The 15843-nt window shown below is 33.2% G+C and overlaps 1 protein-coding gene across 1 annotated transcript in view; it reads right to left on the minus strand.

Moving 5' to 3' along the window:
* Window positions 1-827: 827 nt before the first annotated feature.
* Window positions 828-15843, minus strand: part of Dnajc10 (DnaJ heat shock protein family (Hsp40) member C10) — a 48351-nt gene continuing 33335 nt past the window's right edge. The window contains exons 16-23 of the mRNA XM_027943980.2: window positions 13907-14008; window positions 12597-12752; window positions 11637-11770; window positions 10642-10695; window positions 10245-10392; window positions 7176-7295; window positions 4055-4159; window positions 828-2149 (exon numbers count right to left, since the gene is read on the minus strand). Coding sequence (XP_027799781.2) covers window positions 2138-2149; window positions 4055-4159; window positions 7176-7295; window positions 10245-10392; window positions 10642-10695; window positions 11637-11770; window positions 12597-12752; window positions 13907-14008 — 831 coding nt within the window. The 3' untranslated portion in view covers window positions 828-2137. The remainder of the gene's footprint in view (window positions 2150-4054; window positions 4160-7175; window positions 7296-10244; window positions 10393-10641; window positions 10696-11636; window positions 11771-12596; window positions 12753-13906; window positions 14009-15843) is intronic.

Genomic DNA, 15843 nt, shown 5'->3' on the forward strand with positions numbered 1-15843 from the left:
AACTCGCCAAAAAATAAAACGAAAAAAGTTAAGTGGTAGGGCACATGTTTAGCATGTGTAAGTCCTTTGTTTAATCTCTAGTAGCTAAACAAACAAAAAACCCTCAAATCTTCCAGCTGTTTTGACAGATCCAAATGACATTGATATGACTATAGAAAACTTCCTGATGTATGTATGTATGATACAGGTTACCTAATCTGACTCCTGGGGGTTCCTGGCTTTGTAGCAGATTCCATAGGCACATGATGTAAGCCAAATTAATATTGACTTTTTTACTGCCTAAAAATGTTTCTCAGCTGGTATAGGAAATAATTTTATAGGTAACAATGTAAGTCCTTACACACTTGAATTCAGGAACAGAACTCTGAATCAGACACCTGGAAGACCAGGAACAAGACTCACATTCCTTTTGCACATTCCTCAGTGTGCAAAAGTAGTAGTATGCATGTACTGGTGTGTTTAGTACATACTTTCCAGTCGTTTCTTTTTGGGATCCTTGTAGAAATAAGTCACTTCTGAAGAATTGAAGGCTTTAATTAATGAGTAAAAGACTCTTACATTATCAATTGTAATTTAAAAATTTGCTGGTAAATTTAAGGTTAGAAGTGGTTACTGTTCCATGAGCTGATATGTAGAAAAAGCAAAATCCAAGGTAGGGAGTTAAAAATATAAACAAAAATATGGGAGAGAATATGAATAGGGTTAGAGTTGAAAATGAATAGGTCTATTATTTTTTGTATAACTAGAATAGTCTTTATCCTGCTCCCCAATATTTTGTCTTAAAGTGATAAGCAAAATTCTTCCAACACAATAAACCATAATATGAATAGGTTTTTGGAAAATGAAAAAAGATTCTTTTATTGACTTCTGATCAATTTAAATTTGTACCACTCCATATATTTTGAATTATAACTAAACAACTACAGGTTACTCAGTTTTGTTAAAATGGAAGGAAAAAACTTTGAGTCTTAACAACTCTGAAACTAAAAGATCCCATTCTAGAATTATATACTTGATTTTCTTAAAAAAATAACTTCAGTTATTATGCCAATATCTGAATAAGCAGCCCCTGACAGTAAACGAATAACTGGAATAAATAACCACACAGTATCTATGTGAGCTACAGTAAAGTCTTTGAAATTATCTTTCCTATTTGAATAATGAATAGATTGAAAACCATAACTATGGGGGAAATTAGTGTAAATAAATGATACAGGTCAAAAGAAAACTCAAAAGGCAAATTACGTAAATATTGGAGGTATCTATCAGTGGCAAAATTTTTATGAAAACAATTTCAGAAAAATAAACAAATCTTTAAAATATAGAGCTCTAAATACTTGATATATTTGGGGGCAGGTACTCTATAATGCCCATTTAATTGTTGTAATTTTTTCCCCCTTGGATTTTTTTTTCCAGATGATAGGGCAGTCTATAGCATTTTTTTGCACTTACAAGTGTTGCAAAAAGTTTTTTCAATTATGAAAAATTTAAAGCATTTCTTCAACCTTTAAAAGATGAAATGGAGATACAGCATGAAAACAGGTATCTGTGTATTTTTCTATTGCATGGGTGTTTTTTAAAAACAAAATATATGGTCAGACATGGTTTTTAGGAGGTGACCAGAAACCAACTTGCCTCTTTCCAGGCCAGCCAAAATACTGCAAGTGGGGAGAAAAAAAAAAAAAAAAAAAAAAAAAAAAATCCACTTTGTACAGTATGTAGATAACAGCAGAGTAGACTCATTAGAGCCAGACATTCAAAACACCATTTCTAGGAGTTAGCACTGTAGGCCCAAAGACTGAATTTGGACTATGGTTTATACTTTGTATGGCCCTGAGCTAAGAATGGTTTTTCTATTTTTTAAAAGGATCATTACAGACAACAAAGAAAATTTAACAAAAAACCATATATGGTCTGCAAAACTTAAAACATTTATGATCTGGCCCTTTACAGGAAGTTTGCAGACCTTTCATTTTATACCAACGTTGTTCAGAATTCAGGCAGTGCAATTACACGTCCAAGGTAATGTTCATTAATTTCCACCAGGAACATAGTTAGCATTCTTTCTTAAAAGGTGTCTTCTGATGCTATTTTCAGACTTTTTTTTTCTTTTCAATTTTTCTTCCATTTTTCAACATCAAAGTTCATCCTGTGTTAATAATGTAAAGGTGATTGAAAAGTATGACTATAATGTTTACAATAAGGTGAAATATAAACTAACCAACATTTTACCTTTTTAAATGTACTCATTATTCTTAATGAATAACCATGAAACATACCTTTCTTAATTGTAACAATGGGAAGGGAAAAAACCAAAAACAGAATACCTCCTAGTTTGCACCTGACACCAACAGATACATTAAATCACATCTGGCATGCTTTTAAAGTTAATTTCAGTTATGATATTCTTTTTTAAGACTAAACTTTTTTATTTTGAATATTTATAATTTCAGATATGTCACAAATTTTAAAATAACCTGAGAAAACTAATATTCAAAACACTTCAATAAAACAAGAAAATATAGAACTATTTCTGTAGAACTTTCTTTCCTCACCTCTAGATTTGGATAAAATACTTGGGAAGCAGGCTGTAAGGCTTTCTTTACTGGGGTCTAACAATTTTTAACTGGATTATAACAGAACCTGTGTCCTTTATTTTTCGTACTGGGGACTGAACCAGGAGTACTTTACCACTGGGTTACATCCCTATCCCTTTTTATTTTGAGACAGGGTCTCACTAAGTTGCTGAGGATGGCCTTGAACTTGCAAATTCCCACGTTAGCCTCCAGTGTTGCTGAGATTACAGGTATGCCCACCAGGCCAGGCAAAAAGAACCTGTATTCTAATGGGTTGTAAAAAGCTAGATTTCTTTAGAGTTCTCCAGAGATTTTGCTGTTGTCTTTAACCTTATGAAGAAAGAACCCGGGGTTGGAGTTGTGGCTCAGTGGGAGAGTGCTTGCCTCGCACTTGTGAGACCCTGGGTTCGATCCTCAGCACCATATAGACACAATACCTTTATTTCACTTATTTATGTTTAACTACAAGTAAAAATAAATATTAAAAAAAGAAAGAACCCAAGATAATTCATATGTGATTGTATTAAATTCCATTCAAAAACTACTCTAATATTCACAACTCTTTGGTCTGTTTCTAAGTACTCCCTAGAATGACACTGAATTAGGAGGAAAGAAATGAACTGCCTTTTGAAGAATAACAGCAAAGTTTATAATGCTGCTTAATACATTAAAAATTCAAGGAGGAACCAAGATGAATAATGGGTTTAAACATACATTTTGATTATACCAAGAACAAAAGAAAATTTGCTATCCAAAATGTGTTGGGGCTTTAGTATATTTATTCCTAACAATTATATTTGAATAAATTTAAATAGTTAATGGCCAACTCATTTTTTTCACAGCTTTATTATACATTTAACATGCCATAAAATTCCCACAATTAAAGGAGTCCAGTGTTTTTTATAATATCTACAGTTGAGCAACTAATATTAGAACAGTCCACACTCCAAAAGAAACTTTCACCCATTAGCAGTCACCCCCAATTTCTGCTCTTTTCCACTCTACCCCAGGCAACATTCTGTCTCTGAATTGACCTATCCTGAACATTGTATATAGATAAAAGGCCACATATATGATTCTATGACTGGCTTCCTTGACTAAGCATAGGTTTTCAAAGTTACTTAAGTAGCAAGCATCACTCCTTTTAGGGGTAAAAATTACTCCATTGCAAAGATAAACACCATATTTTATTCATTCAGTAATGAACAAAATATTGATGGACATTTTTTCCTATTGCGAATGTTTAAACATTCACATACAAGTTTTTGTATGGATCTTAGTCATTATTTTCTGCTAACTGCTGTTACTTGTACAAATTTCTAAGCATTTCAGTGTCTAAAGGCTATGTTTTAATTGATATATTTCCCAAAGTAGAAATTTCCATTTTTATATATTTTTTAAGCTTCACTTTACATGAACTGCCTACTGAGAATACATTTTGGTAACTTGTGCCAGTTAGTTCTAGGTTCAGTTCTCACCTTATTTCTCTTTCCTTGATTTTGAAGAGTTTCCAATTTTCCATGAATAAAGGCAGCAATTGTTTTTGCATCTCTGGCATTTACTTGCTCTTCCCAAATATTTTTCTAAAATTAAAAACATTATCATTAAATACTAAATCAAAATACAATATTTCTGTCTAAGAAACTAGGTTAAATATGCTTTGAAGTTCTTTTGTTCTAAAATTTTAAGTGTCTGAAATTCAGATTTCTTTGAGGTCATATGGGAAAAATGCATTGCTGACCTCAAAAAACAAACTGAGGGGCTGGGAATGTGGCTCAAGCGGCAGCACGCTCGCCTGGCATGTGTGCGGCCTGGGTTCGATCCTCAGCACCACATACAAACAAAGATGTTGTGTCTGCCGAAAACTAAAAAATAAATGTTAAAATTCTCTCTCTCTCTCTTAAAAAAAAAAAAAAAAAAAAAAAAAACATAAACTGAATAAGAAAAGATATCCCTAGGGCTGAAATCATTCTAAACTATAATAAGGGAAAGCAAGTAGTATCTCCTAGTTTTCATCTGCCCACGCCAGAGGATGGCTGAAAATCAGGGGCAGGAGCAGGTCACTGTATCTAGACCTGCTTAGTTTAGATCTTAAGCCACTGGTTTCTTATTCTTTGTTAATCCAAACTGTATGCTACCATTTTGCTTTTGTGAGTTGTTTGTATTCATTTACTTCAATCATTATTCTGCTTTGGTTTTCCTCTCTGGCCTGAACTTCTGGATTACCCATCTTTCAGTATGGACAGAGACCTGTGGTCCCTAACTTTGTCTTCTGGATACATAGTAATATCATCTTTTCAAATACCTTTATGTCCTGGTTCAGTCTGACTTCTCATTGTATCAATACTTTGCTAGGATCATTCTACCTGAATAATACACCGATTTATGTCACCCATTTCTAAGTTATTGTGAAAACTTAAGATAGAACAATTGACTCCAAAAGAATATTTGGGGGTATCTTACCTCCATGGTGCAGTTTACCTGCAAATATGCTAGGCAAGCTGTCTACTACTGAGCTATATCCCCGCCCCAGAGATTAATTCTTGATAAATCTTTCACTGAAAAACCTAGATTTGTGATAATTCTAGGTTTCTAAAATTTGTTACCTAATTTCTTTAGTTATTTCAAATGTATTATAACTATCAATAAATAATATCAGGTGTTAACCTGGTTAGTCTCCCTAAAAAAGCATAAAAACATTTGGAATTATTTACTTTGAATAGTTTGCCAGAAAATAGTACATGGCAAATACTTGTTTTATCAGTTTTTTTCTTCCAAAGTAAGCTCATTACTTGAAAATGAATTCAAGCAGCATAGAACATTTTGAATAGAAATTCTGAAAGTAAATATTTGAAGTATAGTATGTATTACAGGTGTTCTTAAGTCACTATATAACCTTTTGAGACACAATTGTTCTTTTTTTTTTTTTTTTTGTTCAACTGGCCACATCATCAAGATTAATAACTTTGTCATTAGCTGCATTCTGGGTAGAATACCACCCATTTACTTAAGAAGACCACTCAAATCTGCCTTCCTTAATTTGGATTTTACTGGACATCAGTGTCATTTAGTTTTTCCACACTTTTTTTTTTTTTTAAATTTTAGCTTTACCTATTATAATTAGAATCCTCTTTCTACTTCTGGAATAGAAAATATTTTTTTCTTTTTGGTAGCTAAGTGATATTCAAAGGTACATGATTTTCTTTCTTTTTCTAGGATCCTACAAGAGAATACATTTTATTTTTCACCACACTATATAATCTCCTTAGTCTTCCTCCTTTTACTTGTTGGGTTTAAAAAAAAACCAAAAAAACCTGGTTGTTTTTATACTTATTCATCATTCTCATCATGCTTTCATTACTTTTTTTTTTCTTCAGTGCTGGGAATCTAAATCTAGAACCCGTGTATGTCAGACAAGTGTTCTACCACTGAATTATATCACTTCATTTACTTACAAATTAATTTAGTATAAGAAATTTAGTCTAGTCTTCTACTGTCTGAAAGAATAGAGAAATTCTTATTCAAATAGTATCATAGCTTGTCAGGAAACTTTTTTACTTTGGAAAACAAAAGTCACAAGTACTTTCAGTTACCAAGTTACACTGGCTAAAAGACAGCTTCTGTATCAGTGATCACTCAATTGCATTTTGTTAAAAGCACCTCACTAGTAGAACCTTAGTTTTGCTTTTAACAATAACAAATAACAAATAACAAATGAAAAAACAAAAAAGTATACTGTTAGTCGTGCCCACAAGTAATTATGACTTAAACAAGGGACCCAAATTTTTATTTTGTAATCTAAGTCCCTAATGAATATTCCTGAAGATATATGCTCATTACTAAGGCTATTTCAAAAGTACAATAAAAGTATTCTTTTAAGTTTTCATAGAACTTAAAAATACATATTCATTCTATAAAAATATAGAAATACAGCCAGGTGTGGTGGTGCATGCCTGTAATCTGCTCTGGCGGCTGAGGCAGAAGGACTGTAAGTTCAAAGCCAGCTTAAGCAATTTAGCAAGGGTCTAAGCAACTTGGTGAGAACTTGGCTCTAAATAAAATATGAAAAAGGGCTGGGGATATGGTTCAATGTTTAAGCAATCCTTAATCCACCCCCCCCCCCCCCCCAAAAAAAAAGATAGGGATACAAAATACAAAACTTCACAGAAGGGCTGTGGGTTGTGGCTTAGTGGTAGAGCACTTGCCTAGCATGTGTGAGGCACTGGGTTCAATTCTCAGCACTGCATATAAATAAAATAAAAAATAAAATAAACAGTCCATAAACAACCAAAAAAAAAAAAAATTAACGAATTAAAAAAAAAAAAAAACTTCACAGAAAATAAGTACCTTGAATTCTACCACCTAACCATGTTAATATTTTGTTAGGTCTCTTTATGCATGAGCATAAAAATTTCAAGGCAACTGAGGTCCTATCAATAAGACAAATCTTTTTTAAGATCCCCTAAATAAAAAGCTTCTTCTAATAATATTAAAAAATGACAAATGGAGAAGAAAGTGGAAGAAAGCAGTACTCAGACTGAACAAATTCCCTTTGGAGATTGTCATGCTAAAAAAGAAAAACAGAAAGCCTATACATACCTTTGTTCTTTCGTAGGAATAAAATTTAACAGTTGGATAGGCTTTGATACCAGCTTTTTGACATGTTTGGGCATAAGCCTGACAGTCTACTTTCCCAGCTTTCACTTTTCCTTTAACCATCTGAAAAAACCAAAAATATGTTTTGCCATTTTTTCCTCTTTGGCATAAACTGTTCTGGCAACCATAAAACAATATGACATTACTTCATCCTTTATATATTTAAAATTTCTTAGTCCCTTCCTATCAGGTCTCTCATTCCTTTCAGTATATACACATGTGATCACACAAGGATGGCAATGATTCCTGAAGCTACCAGCATCCATCTGTCTCATTTTTTTCCCTAAGCAGCAGTCTATTCTTTCACCATTTCAGTCTGGTTTCTGGTCTTATTACTCCATTTACTCAAAACTGTTCTAAGATTATCAGTGACCTCTACCTAACACCATTTTGGTCATTTTAGGACACTGCTAACTATTCCTTCTCCTCTTGGCATTTGTCACTGCTCCTTGTGCTCTTCTTTCTTTTTCCAGCATGGTAAGCTCCTTTACCCTCAAGTTGTAATATCTGATCAGAGTTCCATCTTTGGCCAACAATCTTTTCTTTATAAACAGCGTTTCAGGGTGATTTTATGTATGACTGTGCTGATGAACCCCAATTTCTCCCTTTGGCTTCACATTCAACTGTGAATCTGCTTACTTTACATGAATGTCTCATAGGTACCCCTAGATACAACTTGCCTAAAATTGATCCTTTGCCCTTAACATATTACTTTTCCTATCCTACCATTCACTCAGTTCAAGCCAGAAACTAGGGTTATCCTAGACTTTTCTATTTCTCATCTATAGCAAACATTAAATTCTGTTTATTCTTATCTCTCTCATATTTTTCCCCTTCTTTCCATCACCACTGCCCTAATACTGGTTCAAGTTATCTCTCACTTAGGGACGATTAAAATATCTCTGCTACCTCCACTTTGATCTTCAAACCTATTGGGACACACAAATTTGTATTAGGATACCAGCAAAGTTGCAGGAATTAGCATGTATATGGCCCACGTGCGCGCGCGCACACACACACACCCCAATCTCGTATTGAAGGTTTGAGAAATCTAAAAGTGTGATTTAAACAAATTTCAGTCATTCGCAAAATGTTTCAGTTTACCTGTATTTTAAAAATAATTCATGGGAGGGCCCCATATTATTTTCGGTGCTCTAAAAATCTTTCTGTTGGCTCTTGTTTGTCCATCAAGGTAACCTTTCTAAAATGTAAAATGGGTTCCTGCCATAACCAATGGTTCTCCCCTACTATTAATAAGGAAGATATTCTAAATGGTATGTAATCATTGAGGTAGAATGTGCATTCTGATAGTATGGCAAAAAGGACTAAACTCCTGGTTCCTGCCCGTTTTTTTGAGCTTCAAGTTTTACTATTCACCTTCCATGTTTGGACTCTGTTAATACTACACTAACAATAAATATTCCAGAACTGCTTTTCTCACTTCTTGGTACGTAAGCAAATACTGTCTTCTGTATAGAGTACTCTCTAGCCAATACTTTCAAGCGCTAAGTCATGTAATTCTTACCTCAAATACTAACTTTCCTGTATAGATTTTTGTTTCCTCCTAGTATATATTTGCTCATGGTATAACTTCATTCTAATCTTATTATGGCAATTACCCTGCTGTGTCATCTATATTTATTTGCATTTAATCTTCCCACTAGCTTAACCTCCTTTAATATGGCTTTTCATCATTGTAGCCATAGTATCTAGCATGCTTTTTACTTGATGCTCAGGATTTGTTGAATGAGTGATCCTCCTCATGTTTAATAGTTTTCTGCTATGTTCCAGGAATAATTGCATCACAAAATTTATAACAAAGCTGTTTTCAGTACATAAGGGATGAGGGAGTAAAACACTGGTAAATTCTTTGAGAAAAGGAATCATGAGGAAAACATTTGATTAGGTGGAAAGAATGAAAACCTCTTATTTGAAGAACCAGTCATTAATCTTTTACAGTTTATAGAACCTTTCAAAAACAATCCCTCTATTAAAAAATATTCCTTTGGCATGGGACACAAATATTTTTATTTCAGATTGGTGGAACTGGTGTTGATTTTAAAATTTTCATTCTGAGTGTCATGAACCAACAACTCTGAGTTCCTTGAGTTATGTAAGGAAGGCAAGGAAGCTATGAATTTGGAATAGGTCATCAATATGACTGTTATGACAGAAACATCAAGAACTCAGACTGCATTGAGTTACATATTCCAGTTCAATTTTATAAGCATTTACTGAGTCAGGCACTAGGAATACAAGGATAAGACAAGAACCTCAGTCTTCTGCAAGAGATAGATAAATACACAAATAGTGTGCACTGCATAAATACACTGTTGGAATATATGATATCTAGGTAACATTGATTTAATGAGATAGGCAGAGGACACAGAACCAGTGGCATTGGAGGTGGGTTTCACAGGATGAGGAAAAGACAATTCAGGGAACCAAGGTAAAGATGGGACATTTCAGGAACAGATCAGCACATAAAGAAACATGTTCAGAGAACCTATAGTGTGAGCTATAGGGCAGAGGTAAAGCTGAGAGGCGGGAAGAATCAGACCAGAGACCTGAAGTTAAATACACATGAAAGAACCTGGTTAACTTGCCAGAGAAGGCACTGTTTTAGAAAGATCACCAGGGCAGCACTGTACAGGGAACAATGGCAAGTATGACAAGACTAGGTGAGAGATGAAGGCTTACACAAATGAAGCCAGCAGTGGAGATGGACAGATGACAGATCTGAAAGACATTTAGGAGACAGAACTGATAGGATCTTGTGTTTGTTTCTGACGTTTATGGCTAGGTAGAGGATGATTTTATCAGCCAAAATAGAAAATGTTGGCTGAAAGCTTCAATTAAAAAGAAATCAACTGCAAAGATTAGCATCACAGAAATGGAATAGTTTTCTAAAACTCAGAAGAAACTTTACAACTAAATTATGAATTATATTTGTTTTAACCAATTACTAAAACATGCATATGACTACAACTTAAGAATATAGACAAGACTTACCCTAGCCAAGAGCTCAAATTCTGGAGCAAAATTTTGGCAAGGCCCACACCAAGGAGCGTAGAAATCAACCACCCAATGATTTTTCCCTTGTAAAACTTTTTCACTGAAAGTCTGAGGTGTTAAATCTATGGATACTTGAGGTAAAAATCTGTGAAAAGGGATCAAAATAACTTTTCATTAAATAAAGCCAAAGCAAACACTAATAATATTGTAAGGCTAGGTTAAAAATTATTCCAAAGAAGAGTAATGTAATAAAGTTCAGCTTTATTGTGGTAAATATAATCCTTTTCTAAGTAATTTTAAATGCTAGAATCTTAATCCACAGAAATTTAACTATATACCTATGAGGAAGGTAAATTGATTTGACTATTTTATACAATGAACTTTGATTACTCACCCTAGAGCCCAGATTCTTAGGGAATAAGCATCTCTATTCCAACCATTGTAACTACTAAAAAAAGAGGGAAAAAAAGGTAAGATGCAAATGGTATTTTTTGTTATTAGATATATTCAGAAAGTAATCTTATTTTTAGCAATTTTAAAAATACATTTAGTTAACATCTTTCTTCTAAGAAATACCTAGCTACAAATACTGATTACATGGCTTCCAAAATATTATTTTTCTTGGTTTATTTTATTTTAGGGAAGAGGAGAGGTGCTGGCGATTGAACCCAGGGCTTCATGAATGTTAAGAATGCATTCTACCATTGAGTTACATCCCCAGCCCTACTATCTTTTTTTCCTTCAGATAAACCAGAATGTTGAACATCTCTGCAGCCCTACATGTCCAAACCTTTAGGAGTTTCTAAATTTTATTCAAGTTATTAGCGATAAAATTCCCATCTGCTTTAGGATGCATGTCAAAAGCTATCTCAAAAATGCACTTTCCCCACAGCTGTGATTCTCTCCTCCTTTGAAACACATGGCTCATTTTGACTTTTAAAAATAACATTCATCATATTCTACATTTGAGTTTTTTATATGAAATACCATGTTGTGGTTGGAGACAGCTTGGATTCAAATTAGGCCTGGGTTCAAAACTCAGCTTCAAACCTTAGTAGGAATGTGACTTCGGAAAGTTTTCTAAAGGCTAAGAATCTGTTTTCTTCTCTGAAATAGTAGGAAGGGTAGTAATTCCTTCCTCAGAGCATATGTGAGGATTATTGGAAATAATAGTCTGGTTTCAGGCACTGTACTCATATTAAGATTCTTCAAATGTCTTACTATTCAATTCTTTGTCTTCTGAAGTGCTCACTAATACACTATCTTAAACATGGTGGGTTCCCAATAAATATTTGTTAGGCTAATTTCTATTTAGTTAGGATAACTTAGATGTTACTTGTATAATTAAATGTTTATAATAAATGTTTTCAAATTTGAGAGAATACTTACTGATATTGATAATCTTTATTTGATTTTTTGGGAAAAAATCTTATCTCAGGGTATCTTTGAACATTTTCTTGGGCACAAAAAGAATGATACTGTTGGCAGTCTACACTGCCTACATTGATCAGTCCAGTTAATGTCTATAAAAGAAAATGGTATACATATATCAATGATTAGAATAAAATTACCTCCTTTCCTATATTGAACCCAGGGCTTCATGAATGTTAAGAATGCATTCGACCATTGAGTTACATCCCCAGCCCTACTATGAAATTATTATTTGCCAGTGATTATCGCCAAATAACAACTAAGGACTCAACTCAGACCATTTACGCTAGGGAATTTGAAATCTAATAATCACTTTCCACAACTACTGCAGGTTAAATAATTAAATTCATCCATTAATTACGTAAAAAAATTTATTTCTAAAATTTAGTGTTTATAAACTCAACACTAAAGGAAGCTCTCTACAATGGTATTTCAAAGAATTACTTTTTCTAATGGAGGCAATCATTACAGGTCTCCTTTGACTCAAAGGTCTCACCCAAATTAAAATTTATTGAAAAGAGCATAAAAACATAATATTCAATATGAAGATATTAAAAATAACTTCAATTACACTTTCTTTTCTGGCATTTAAACATTTGTTTCCAATCTTTTGTAATTTGCCACACTGTGCCTATTTGTAGAAAATTTTCTAATTTTTTTTGCTCAAGGCTATTTTTACTAATTTTTAAGCTCTAAAAATAAAATGGTAGAAAAAATTAAACAGAAGGGGACACTGGTAAGAATTTGGTCAAAAGTGTACCAGATACCACACCAAAAAAGGTAGACTATTTTGTACAGTTTGCATAATAGAAATAGAGGTAGAATCTTAATGGTATGATCAGAGCTGTTTTCAGAATAACTGTTAAATAAACATTCTTTGTTAAGTGGTAAGACTTTAAATAAACGATTTTACTATACCCGGGCCATTCTTTTCCATTCTGGCATTAAGACTTGACATGGATGGCACCACGGAGAATAAAAATCTACCATCCAGACTTCGTCATGTTTTCTTTGTTTAACTAGTTCACTGAAAGTGGACGGTGTAAGAGTGATCACTGAAGGATTCCTAAGATCCTAAAGAAAACATATGCTATTACGTTAGACATACAAGAAGAGTTGTTGATATATTCTTTAGAAAATTGCTGGTATGTGTCATTCAGAAAGTTCTTGATTTAGAAAGAGCAGTAGAATAGAGGGAAGGGAATGGGAGGTGGAATGAAGGGTGGTGAAGGGGAAGTGCTGGGGACTGAATTAGAACAAGTTATATCCCATGTTTTTATAATTATGTCAAGATAAATTCTAACGTCATACATAACTAAAAAGAACTAATAAAAAACCGAAAACAAAAAAAAAATTCCTGCTGTAGAGAAAGGAAAAAATGCTAAAGGAAATTTAAGAAAAATCTATAGTAAATTGTTTTTAATATGAAAATGATAACTAAGCAAAATCCAAATTTAGGATTTTTAGTTTTCTTAAATCAGGGTATGGTTTTCTCTTATTTCTTGGGCTGGGAAAAGGGGCAACTTTATTTATTATGAGTAGATAATATAATAGAGTTCTAAGAATTAACTCTAGGCCATGTATAGTTCTGTTGAGGAAACAAGAAAAACTGGCTTGGAAATGACCTTTTAATAAATTTGCCATTCATAATTTTATTTTTCATTTTGACTGGAGATTGCACAACCTATTTAGAGAGCACGTATTTAAATGCTATTTCAATAAAGCTTCAGTATATAATGATCAGGTAATACTAACAAAAGTGGTCAGCTACACTGAAAAAACACAAAACATTACTTTGAAGGAGAAGGGCTTAGATAAGTAGAATAGAGTAGGATGGTCATTAAATAGAAAATAATAAGCTGGAATTTATCCTTTCTTAGGAGGTCCCTATAACAATTTTAGTTAAGACTATACAAAGGGAATTAGATGCTGCAGTTGCAGGGTACTTTTACTAAGTAGGAGTCTTGGAATTGCTGTGCTCAGAGAGAACAAGCCAAGGGGATGGGTAAAATTCTATGTGAAAGTATGATTTCATGTATTTATTAAATAGCTGCATCTGTTATGCACAAGGTATTCTAGGCAAAAAAACACAACATAGACAAAAAATTTCCTTGTCAGAAAATATCGTAGCATAAAAAAGAGTAAGTCCCATTATTAAACATTATTATTCATTCACAATGTACATATACAGAGAAGGATTTCTAGTCAGAGGCTGTAATGTAAAATACCTCTATGAACTCCAAGATCTGTTTAGCAGAGTGATGTCCTTCATACTCATGGATACTGGACTGGTTGAATACCACTGTTGTTGGATAAGCCTGAATGTTATACTGTTAGGAAGGAGAATAAAAATTGAACAAAGATGTTATATATCTTACCAATTTGTTTTAAATTTATAACCAGTTTTCCTTTAAGAGACAATAACAAGATTTAAAAAAAACCCACTGAATTTCTGGTGGCTGAAAAATTTTAACCTAGTCAAATTTAGAAAAGAAATAACTGATTTCTTCTTTATAGCTACTCTTGAGCCTTAAAAATCAAAGGCACTGAAACATTAAGTGAGCATGGGTAATTATGTGATTTGTTTCTTTTTGTCCTACTAAACAAAGATGGGAAGAAGCTATAAAAAGTAGATTATATTTCTAATTTCAGTTGCTTTTTTGAAATCATAGTTACGAACTCCTCATTTTTCTAGAGGTAGCTGATGACCATGTGAACAAAACAGCAAGTATAAAGAAATAAAAAATTATTGTGTACATAACTTTCTTTTGGTACTAGGGATTGAACCCAGAGGCACTTAACCACTGAACCACATCACCAGTCCTTTTTGAGAAAGTGCCTCAACAGATTGCTTAGTCTAAGTTGTTGAGCATGGCTTCAGAACTGATCCTCCTGCCTCAGCCTTCCAAGCCACTGGGATTACAGGCATGTGCTACTATGCTGGCTACACATAACTATTTTCAGTTAAAGAATTATGAATCATGCCCTAAGAATGTGGTCACCTTTTATTCTATATGCAAGATAATCTTCATGATTAAAAAATGCTTTATTTCTTCCTCAGAATTAATATGGGTGACAGTTTTCATTTTTGAAGAAGTTAGGGACCCCTATCTGCAGATTTGCTACAGCTGATCTTTGCAGGCTTCAAGGAGATAAACACTCGCTAGCAAATTAGAAGCTTAATTTCAGGAAAAAAAAAAAAAACCAACAACCAGCGGCAACATTTATCAAAGTTTTGAAAAATGTACAAATTCAAATAATTCACTGGATTAACAAGTTTAGTGTCAAGCACTAAACATGTGGTTTCTCATTTATAACTCAGTTCTGCTTAGCAGTTAAAATTTCAAAACCTCCTTAAAAGATGAGGAAACTGAGTTATTGAGAAGCTAATGACATGGCCAAGGTGAATCAACTAGTGAGTAGCAACTCACTTCTATTTCAAGTGAATCTGATACCCCATATTTTAGACTCTTTATCTCAAGTCATTAAATATCACATTATAGGTGTAAAAGTAGAAAAACTACAGGAATTCAAAAGAAAATTTTTTTTTCACAATAATTTTGCATTTTTTGTTGGCATTTATTTTCTAAGTCCCACATGACTTTAGAAACTGAAGGACCTATTTACTTCTTAAAACCCCCAAAAAGCATAGTTTAATAAAAATTCAAACTTACTGAAAATAAGAGAATAATTAATAAACATCTACATCTTTCTCCCTTCTAATAAACATTAGATAAAAATAACAAAGATTAGATAACAAACCTATATATCCCTCACCTGTATTTAACAAGAATGAACTTTGACCATACTTGCAGATTGTTGATGTTCTCTTTCTTAATTTCATTCACTTCCTTCTCCCTTACAAGGTACACCAATATCCTGAAATTAGTGTGTATCTACTGATGTTTTTATATTTTTGCTAATATGTATATATTCTTAAGCAGTATGTGGTAATGTCTGAATATATACAAATTTTTATCATACTTTATGCTATTCTTTAACCTGCTTTTCTTACACGCACGCACACACACACACATGCACGCACACACATATGTAAAATATGTAACAAAAAAAAATTGCGGGGGAGGGGGGGCTGGTACTGGGGATTGAACTCGGGGACACTCGACCATTGTGCCACATCCCTAGCCCTATTTTGTATTTTATT

Source organism: Marmota flaviventris, chromosome 11 (assembly GCF_047511675.1).
Source record: "Marmota flaviventris isolate mMarFla1 chromosome 11, mMarFla1.hap1, whole genome shotgun sequence".
Classification (NCBI taxonomy): Eukaryota; Metazoa; Chordata; class Mammalia; order Rodentia; family Sciuridae; genus Marmota; species Marmota flaviventris.